The 10,713-nt window shown below is 40.6% G+C and overlaps 1 protein-coding gene across 1 annotated transcript in view; it reads left to right on the top strand.

Moving 5' to 3' along the window:
• The first annotated feature begins 972 nt into the window (after positions 1-972).
• The window catches only part of LOC120716232 (1-phosphatidylinositol 4,5-bisphosphate phosphodiesterase eta-2-like), a 145,784-nt gene continuing 136,043 nt past the window's right edge, over positions 973-10,713 (top strand). The window contains exon 1 of the mRNA XM_040003679.1: positions 973-1,215. Coding sequence (XP_039859613.1) covers positions 978-1,215 — 238 coding nt within the window. The 5' untranslated portion in view covers positions 973-977. The remainder of the gene's footprint in view (positions 1,216-10,713) is intronic.

Below are 10,713 nucleotides of genomic sequence, written 5' to 3'. Positions count from 1 at the left end.
GGGTTTCAGCACCACTGTGGAAGTACGACTCATGCTCGAAGCATTAAATGATGTGCTGTACTTGATTTACAGTGCTTTATACAGAGCTAACTGGTGTAGTTTTTCATCTACTAGTGTCTGTGCTGTCTGCTTCCTCTCGTTCCTCCAGTTCTTTTCCTTTTCAGCATCTAGACTCTGGGGGTGTAGGCTCCTATCACCACTGGGATGGGTTATCAGAATGTAATCGCCAGACAGCATAACTGAATTCTGTATATCAATAAATCATGTGCAGTTCCTTCCAATGATCTGTCCTTATTGAAATTCTGTTCCTTTAAGGCTTTCTAGAAATTAAAGGAGAGAACTAATGAGTGAAATATTTGTAATCAGTCGCTCAACACCATATTCAATCCTCTCAAGGTTCATCTTGTGTTACTACAGCACAGCATCCTCTGAGAATAAGTAGCTGTGTTTTCTTGTTGTTATGACAGAAGGTCTAATAAATGTATTACACACTGTTTACAGGTGGTCTAATAAATTAATGGATTGCTTTTATATAGCGCTTTTCAGGGCCCTTAAAGCGCATTACAATTCCACTATTCATTCACACACTGGTGGAGGCAAGCTACAGTTGTAGCCACAGCTGCCCTGGGGCAGACTGACAGAAGCGAGGCTGCCATATCGCGCCATCGGCCCCTCTGGCCATCACCAGTAGGCGGTAGGTGAAGTGTCTTGCCCAAGGACACAACGACCGAGACTGTCCGAGCCGGGGCTCAAACCAGCAACCTTCCGGTTACAAGACGAACTGCCAACTCTTTGAGCCACGATCGCCCGAAATTAGTTAAACATTGCACATAACAACTGGAATGTTGTATTAACTCTTCTTCTGTTTGCCACTTGTAACATGGGAGTATGCAGACTTTACACACAGCTAGTGAGCATAGCAACCAAGGCTGGAGAGAGATGAGAAAGAGAAGAGTACAGAGAGATGAAGGGCGGTGATGGGGAGTAAGGAGAGCTGTGAAGAAGCCTCAATGCAGTCAGGGACGCAAAATGAAAAAGAGAGAAAAATGAGCTTTGTGCTATCATGGCAGAAGTCATTGACCACAACAGACACACAAAGGGAGAGCGAGCGAGCGAGTGAGGGAGGGAGCTACGTAGAGCTTTCAGTCTGTTTTGGTGTCAGTTGTCTCAGTGCCACAGCAGCAGGCAGCATGGAGCTGGAGCCTCAGAGATTCAGTAAGTAAGCCTTTGCTCCTCTTTTCTGCTCCTGGTTCTGTTTGCTGCTCCTTTTATGGCTCATCAAGCAGTCAGATATAATTTGTACTTGATTTGAAGCATTTGGCTACAATTTAATTGGTTGGACTGGTTTACTGGGGCTGCGTGGCATAATGAAAAGTTATCGGTGTGCTTAAACAGTAACATGATGGTTGAGATGTCTAATTATTATGTTTGATTGTTAACATCAGAAAACTGGCTGATGCTGTGGAAGATTTTGGTTGGCTGCAGTTCTTTTTCATGTGTTACCATTCATGCTCACTTATCCGTGTCAGTACATCAGATGTGTACAGTCTACTCCTGCCTCCAATCTAGTAATGACCTAAAACTGAGAGAGGCAGAGAGAAAATGTGCAGATGAATGGAGATTCATACATTTCTGATGAATCCATCACTTGCTCATTATGTCTTCAGCCTGCTGAGCTTCAGCATGAGGTTAGGTGGAGGCTTGCCTTTTGCTTCTCTCTTTGGTTGTGTAAAGGTCTTTTTTCAGTTATATTCATCCTCTGAATTATGAATTATCTGAATATAAAGACATACACAGTTTAACGTTTAAGACTCTAACTTTTTTTAAATCGATTTGAAAGAAAAATCAACTAATTTCACAAAAATTTGGGACCCAAAAGTGAAATGTTTGCTTGCAGCTGAAGAGCAGAAGGCTTAGCAAATACACATGTAATATAAGCATATGCTGACTGTCAGTCCAGAGCTGAGTGAATACACAGTGTGAGCCCATCATAACACAAAGAAACAGTCCAAACATTACTCTAGCCCAGGGGTAGGCAATCTTTCTGATGGCAAGTGCCATTTAAAATTTCCTCAGAGGTCAGTGTGCCATGATTGCATTAGCAATAAATTTAATAACGCTCTATGATAACAGTTACACACTATATAGAACCACTTTATAGAATTATATTTGTTCGCAGATGTTGGCAGCTATCAGTGAATAGTTATCAGCTATTTTGAAACAAAAAAAGACACTTTTTATCCATAACAAGAACTCCATAACAGCAAATGGACTGTAGACAGAAAATACAAATGCTATTTATGGTCTCCTCACAAGAATGATAAGAAAAATAAACTGGGCCAATATGGCATGTTTGTTAATACACTCTGATCTCTGGTCTCCCACTCAGAGACACAGGTCTCCGAGTGTCCAGCATTCAGACGGCTACCTGAGGACACTCATGTGAGAGAAAACCTGCTCACACAGATATGTAGAGCCAAATACTGTCAATAAGGCCTCTGCAATGTTCTGAAGACAGTTAAACTTGTCAGGTAGTGATGTCCAGCAGGTGAAAATGCAGCTCCATGAACACGCACAGCTGCGGATTCCAGCTGCTTCGATGTTGCATTAACTGGCTTTAACTCAGCCAGTTAATGCGAGACAAATCCAGCTGCTCATTAAAGATTTCTGGTTTGATCAGAAAATAAAACATTGGTCCATACGCCTGAAAGTCCCAAAAATGCATTGTGTGTCAAGTCTACGGATGTATCCGTGTCTCTCTGTGGTGCTGATGATGTGCTGAGCGGAAAGCTCCTGAAGCTTTTGAAGTGTCGGAATGTGGAAAGCTAACAACGTCCCTCTTACCACTAGGCTAAGTTATTTTTAGCCAATTACAAGTTGAATCTCACCCCAACCGGTCGCAGCAGATGGCCGCCCCTCCCTGAGCCTGGTTCTGCCGGAGGTTTCTTCCTGTTAAAAGGGAGTTTTTCCTTCCCACTGTCGCCAAAGTGCTTGCTCATAGGGGGTCATATGATTGTTGGGTTTTTCTCTGTATCTATGAAGCACCTTGAGGCGTCTTTTGTTGTGATTTGGCGCTATATAAATAAAATTGAATTGAATTGAATCTGGTACTTGGGGTTGTTAGTTAAGATACCGTCATTAAGAAGAGGCACAACTAATGTGTCTATGCGAGCTGATTTGCAATGTGCACCGCTGGCACGGCCATTTATTTTTTGATGCACCTTCTCAGATTAATTCACTGCGTGTCATGCACAGGGCTGGACTGGGACAAAAAAACAGTCCGGGCATTTTGACTAAAGACCAGCCCACCAGGTATTAAAGCCATAAAGCCTTTGGATGAAAACAAATGCTGTTGTGACTGTGATGTACAGTCTTGTTGATATATATATGATTTCTATACATTTTACATCAGATAAAAACTTTGGTTGTAAGCTTCAGATAATTATTTAATAACAGACAGACATTTTAAATGAAAATAAGAAAGTATTTCTTTGTGCCCCCATTTCCCTGTTAATGCCCCACCTGGCCCCCCTGGCAAAACTTTGCTAGATGCACCCCTGCACAGTTACCAGCTGTCAGCTACTTAGAAAAGGATCCTGGTGTTATTTGTCTCTCAGAAACAGTTCATAACTTCCCTTCAATTCATTCATGTCACCTAAAAGGTAAACCTGTTTCTCCATCACCTGTTCAGCTCTGATGATTCAGTAAGGACATCTCCTGGTTTCATCTTCATGTTTCCCTCTCACCAGATAACCAAACCAACATCATGACCAGCAGCTTTTACAGCTGTGGCTCCAGCAAAAATCAGCTGATACTAGAAAGTAATATTAAATAAATTCTAATAACAGCTGATCAAGCTTAAACGTGCTGCTGTTGTTTAGCGCGACATCTGCTTGTTTCCTCTTTCTGGCGCAAAGTGGGCGATAAACAAACAAGAGAGAAAAGCCGATCAGCTTATCATTGATCAGTTTCATGATTAAAGTAGCAACAGGCGAGAGAGGGGAGAGAATGAGAGAAGAAGAGGCAGCTGTGCAGCAAAGACAAAGAATAATTCCCCCTTCAACCCTGGCCTGACAGCAGAGACATGTATCAGAACCAGGACAGTATTGGTTTTATGTGATTTAGTAATATCCCACTAAACACAGGACGTGAAACATGCACATCACGTCTGTATTGGTTCTGTTGCTTAATGAACAATTCTAGATGTCTATACGATTCCAAACCAGGTCCACAATTTGGACGTCCAACCATGACCCAACTCAACATTTGACCTTTGGACTGGGTAATTTTGTTGGACGTCATGTGGACATCGATGACAGGTGGAGGAAATTTACATTTACAATGTAATTTTTTATATTTAATATCAACATTGTTGTTATCAACAAAACAAACACGATTTATTATGTGTCAGCCTATTCATTTAGTCAGTCCAATTTAATGTATTCTTTGTTGTTATTTTACATTTTCCTGTTTTTCTTTAACTGGTTTATTTCGTTTAATTAATGAACTTGTTTGAAACCAGGTTAAACTTATGAGCTGGAACATCAACTTTGTCAATTTTACAAACTGTCTGTCAGAAGCTCGGGACATTTCTGCTCAAAATCCACCGTGCAGCTTCTCACTATTGTTTTGGCCTCAAGAGCCCGCGCCATCTTGGAGATGTTGGTACCACAGAAGAGGGGCCTGAAAGCTGAAGGCTTTGGATCTCATGTCCTCGGGACCACAAGTAAGCCCGCAGCATGAGCGAAGTGCTCCTTTGAAGTGACATCTTACTATGTCTGATTTCTCTGACTTTTTATCTGATTTAGTGCTCAGCTCAGATAAAATAATCATTGTGGGTGATTTTGCCATGTTGACAGCCTCAACATGGCATTTAATCTGTTATTAGACTCAATTGGTTTCTCTCAAAATGTAAAAAAACCCACCCACCACTTTAACCACACTCTAGATCTTGTTTTAACATATGGCATAGAAACTGAACATTTAACAGTGTTTCCTGAAAACTTATGAAGATGATAACTTCCTTATCATCTTCAATGGCCTGTACCAACACAGAGCAGAGCAGCTATCTGAACGCTACTCCAACAGAGGTCAATCATCTTGTTAATAATTTTACCTCCTCACTACGTACGACTCTGGATACTGTAGCTCCAATGAAAAATAAGGCCTCTAATCAGAAGTACCTGACTCCGTGGTATAATTCTCAAACACGTACCCTAAAGCAGATAACTCGTAAGCTGGAGAGGAAATGGCGTGTCACAAATTTAGAAGATCATCATTTAGCCTGGAGAAATAGTTTGCTGCTTTATAAGAAAGCCCTCCGCAAAGCCAGAACATCTTACTATTCATCACTGATTGAAGAAAATAAGAACAACCCCAGGTTTCTCTTCAGCACTGTAGCCAGGCTGACAAAAAGTCAGAGCTCTATTGAGCCAACAATCCCTTTAACGTTAACTAGTAATGACTTCATGAACTTCTTCACAAATAAAATTTTTATCATTAGAAAACAAATTACCAATAATCATCCCACAGATGTAATATTATCTACAGCTACTCTTAGTACCATTGATGTTAAGTTAGACTCTTTTTCTCTAATTGATCTTTCTGAGTTAACTTCAATAATTACTTCCTCCAAACCATCAACGTGTCTTTTAGACCCCATTCCTACAAAACTGCTCAAAGAAGTCCTGCCATTAATTAATGCTTCAATCTTAAATATGATCAACCTATCTCTAATAATCGGCTATGTACCACAGGCCTTCAAGGTGGCTGTAGTTAAACCTTTACTCAAAAAGCATCTCTAGACCCAGCTGTCTTATCTAATTATAGGCCAATCTCCAACCTTCCTTTCATATCAAAAATCTTTGAAAGAGTAGTTGCAGCTAACAGATCATCTGCAGAGGAATGGTTTATTTGAAGAGTTTCAGTCAGGTTTCAGAGCTCAGCACAGCACAGAAACAGCTTTAGTGAAGGTTACAAATGATCTTCTTATGGCCTCTGACAGTGGACTCATCTCTGTGCTTGTCCTGCTAGACCTTAGTGCAGCATTCGATACTGTTGACCATAATATCCTATTAGAGCGATTAGAACATGCTGTAGGTATTACAGGTACTGCACTGCAGTGGTTTGTATCATATCTATCTAATAGACTCCAATTTGTTCATGTAAATGGAGAGTCCTCTTCACACACTGGTTATGGTGTCCAACAGGGTTCAGTGCTAGGACCAATTCTGTTTACATTATACATGCTTCCCTTAGGCAGTATCATTAGAAGACATAGCATACATTTTCACTGCTATGCAGATGACACCCAACTCTATCTGTCCATGAAGCCAGATAACACACACCAATTAGTTAAACTGCAGGAATGTCTTAAAGACATAAAGACCTGGATGGCCGCTAACTTTCTGCTTCTTAATTCAGATAAAACTGAGGTTATTGTACTCGGCCCTGAAAATCTTAGAAATATGGTATCTAAACAGATTCTTACTCTAGATGGCATTACCTTGGCCTCCAGTAACACCTTAGAGTCATTTTTGACCAGGATATGTCCTTCAATGCACATAATAAACACATAGCCGCCCCTCCCTGAGCCTGGTTCTGCTGGAGGTTTCTTCCTGTTAAAAGGGAGTTTTTCCTTTCCACTGTTGCCAAAGTGTTTGATCATTGGGGGTCATATGATTGTTGGGTTTTTCTCTGTATGTATTATTGTAGGGTCTACCTTATATTATAAAGCACCTTGATGCAACTGTTGTTGTGTATTGGCGCTGTACAAATAAATTGAATGGAATTAAATTTAATTGAATGAGATCCTTAAGATAAAGTACAGCTCGATTATTCAAGACCTCATATGTAATGAGAAGGATATTAAATTTGATTCTGGATTTAACAGGAAGCAAATGAAGGGAAGCCAATACAGGAGAAATATGCTCTCTCTTTCTAGTCCCTGTCAGGACTCTTGCTGCAGCATTTTGGATTAACTGAAGGCTTTTCAGGGAGTTTTTAGGACTTCCTGATAATAATGAATTACAGTAGTCCTGCTGTCTGAGAGTGAAGTGCTCTATTGGGGTATTATAGGACTTTGAGGTCTTTAAGACAAGATGGGTTCCGATTATTATTCAGATCCTGAAAACCTGTGTCTCAATCCAACTGTGGTCTGCAGGAGTATGCATTCATAGACGTATACACAGAGGTTTACCACCTGACTATTATATTTTCCACATTAGCAGCAGAAGTTGTATAGGCAATTGATTCATCGAATGCTAAGTTAGCAAATGACATTAACATCTGAACGCCTAGTGAGAAGGAGCTGCCACACTGTTTGAAAGCGCTGTGTTCAGTTGGAATGGCATAATGAGTGAGTGTGTAAGATGCATTCATTTATACAGCAGTCTAAGGGAAAGACATACAGTGGGGGAAAAAAACTCCATTAAAGAGCAGTCCTATTATTTTTTCCTAGTTCCCTGCAGAAAGATTTAAAAAGCTAACTGCGAAGCTTTGGAAGTTCGTTTACACAATTTTGCTGATAAAATGGAGAGCTCTGAAGGCTTCCAGTCCTTTTCTCTTGTGTATGACAGTAAAGGAAATGCTCTACTGCCTCCTCTTGATCTTCTACACGAGTTCTATGTTCAGTGGATGATGAGATCAGAAATTGTGGTTTAGTCTTTGTTAGGAGCTCACTGCAAAAATTTTAACGAAGTGGAAAACTGTAGCTCGGAATCGTTCTGCCTCTTTTTTTCCCCCTCTTACATAATTTAAACAAAGTTGTTTGTAGTGTGAAGTGATTTGGACGGGCTGTGCAGCACCTGATGTTGTACATGATGTAAAATTGTTTTTGTCAGAAATGACTATTTTACCCGTATAAGCTCTTCATCTGCACTGACACATAAAATAAAACAGGAAAGTAAGAAATATATTTCTCCTTTTGTTTTGTGGATAATCAGTGCAGGAGTGCATTGAATTATTGGAAAAATGTTGAACTGTTCGTGGCATTGTATGAAACCATACCTGAATGCATCTTTCATTTTTTTTATTTTTAATAGTGCATTTTTCATTTTTATAGGGGCACAATGGTTTTCCTCATTTTCTTCCTTATGCACTTTTCCAGTAGTTGTTACCTACTCTAGACACACTAATCTGTGTTCCATGTAGATACAGTCCTACAGGTAACCAGCATCAACTGAAAATTCCATCCTCTGGGAAAACAATGGAAATCCAAATCCTCTTAAATTTATAATTGAACACAGCAAAAATGACCAGGGTAAAAGTTGTAAGTGCACAGTTTTGGCAGCGCTCGATCCCTCTGGTGTCTCTGCTGAAATTTGAAATTTTACATCTACATCAGGTCGTACACTGTTGCTTCTCTCTCTGTGTCACCTTTCTCATACATGATTTAAAGCTATGCCCAAACATTAAAAATCACTTCATTACATTTTCTCCTTTTCTATGTTATACTTTAACATGGTCCATCATTAACTCCATCAACCTGACTTTCATCAGCTCGATCTCATGAAAATCATCAATCAATCAATGCATTTATGAGCACATTTAAAAACAACACAGGTTGACCAAAGTGCTGTACAAAGTAAAAAGTAAAGCAAACACAAAACAAAAACTCAGTCCCAATTAAAAGTTTTCAGACGGGATTCAAAGATGTCGAGTGTTGGACAGATCCTCACTTGAAGAGGCCGCTCTGTGTTTCAGTCTGCTTCTAGGAACAATCAGAAGCAACAATCAGCTGACCTCAGAGTTCTGCTTGGAGTATTTCTGTCACGGTCTGCGGAGACGGCCGTGTGGTGGTGTGTGTGATGGACCCAGGTGCGTACACAAGTGAGTAGACGGGAGTGAACTTAACAGAAAGCGAGCCTTTATTATGGCTGAAGACAAAGTGTACAAACACAGCAGGGATAGCGTGGCTAAACTAGACTATAACTAAACTGGGAAAACTAGTACTGTGACAAACTAAGAAGACTCAGAGACTATGGTGATAACTGCAAAGACTGACCGTGAAAACATGGAGGTGGGAACACAGACGACGCGACACAAACTGCATGAAACACAGAGGCTGTCTCCCAATTCAGGGTCTGCAGCCTTAAAGTACGCATTTCAAGGCCGATTACGTCACAGCGGCGCGCCGAAGGCTGTCCCAATTCAAAGGCTGCTCGAAATGCGGCCCTGAAATGCGTCCTTCATTTCCCTGAATTTTAAGGCTGTGGCAGTGTAGACTTCGTGGTCCCATATATCCCACAATTCATAGCGCGGCAGTCGGTGTGGAGAATTCTGCCGCAGACGGCAGAAGCGGAGCGGCCGAAGAGTAAACTGTGAAAAGTAAGTACTGAATATTATGTCACTTATTTATGTGCAAATGTTTAATAACGAAGAACATTAAACATTACTGTTGGCCACATGTCGGCAAAGTTATGTGACATTAGTGACGTTTGTACTAACTTGGTTTTAAAGCCTTTACTTTAAAATATACGCCGTTCAATAGCTGAGCTTAATCTTACAGAGAATGATCAAAGCTCATGTAGAAACAAACAAACAAATGAACACAAGATTTTCTCCTTCATTTCTGTCAAACAAAGCTGTATGACACGTTTCCAGTGGTTAGTATCATGGTTGCTAGGCAACCTGGGCAGCGCAACGGAGGCTTTTTTTAAAAAACTTTATTGACAAACAACAGTATCAGCGCAACGGAGGCTAGACCGTCCCATTTCACAAGCCTCGCACTTCCGGCCTTAGCGGTCTTTGAGTACGCGGCCCTTGAGGATCGTTGAGGCTGCGTACTTTAAGGCTGCAGACCCTGAATTGGGAGACAGCCAGTGACTAAATACACATGAGGGATGATCAGGGGAAGTGACCACACATGGGAGCACAGCTGACACACATGAACCTAAAGACAGGACAGGAGAAGTGAAACTAAATACACTGACCTTGAATACAGACTTTCAAAGTAAAACAGGAAACATGGAGATTAGACATGACATGAACTAAACAACCACGCAGACATGACTCATGACAGGTAGACGCACAAACCAGGGAGACTGAGTACAGGGGAAGATGACAGAAACGACAACATGAACTTGGCAACATAAGACACACAGATATAAACACATGAAGGGCAAGGGAGACTTAACACAAGGGTGATATAATTACAAATGAGCTAGAATAACTTAATGGACCTAAACAAACAATAAACATCAAAATAGACTAAAACTCAAAACACTGGGTCGCACGACCCAGGACCATGACAATTTCTTGTTAAAAGATGGGAGCGCGTCCATTAAGAGGCTTAAAAACAAGCAATAAAATCGTTAACCCAGTAAAATAGGGATACTTTTTCTCGTCATGACTTGTGTTTATCAATCACAGTATGCTTTATGTAATTTCTTTCTTAAACACACACATGTTAAAGTCAGAGATCCTTTGAGACTGATGATCTCCTCACGCTCACTTCCCCCTCCCATCCTTCTCACACAGCCTGCAAGGTCTCAGACTCAGTGAGAGGCCTGCTATAAGAATACATTTCTTATGAAGATAGTATTTTTTATTTGTTATATTAGTTGCTGTCACGAACTCCAGGTTCTGGTTGCTTTGGATCCAAATGCAGACGATGAACTATTTACAAGCTTTTATTTACACAGGGACAATTCACACAGAGAATGCTATGGGCTCAAATTGTAGTCATAAATATTTTGTACTTGTAAATCAAAT

Source organism: Simochromis diagramma, unplaced genomic scaffold (genome assembly GCF_900408965.1).
Source record: "Simochromis diagramma unplaced genomic scaffold, fSimDia1.1 OVJJ01000466.1, whole genome shotgun sequence".
In the NCBI taxonomy this organism is placed as follows: Eukaryota; Metazoa; Chordata; class Actinopteri; order Cichliformes; family Cichlidae; genus Simochromis; species Simochromis diagramma.
Note: the sequence above shows the minus strand (reverse complement) of the source record. Positions and strands in the feature narration are given on the sequence as shown.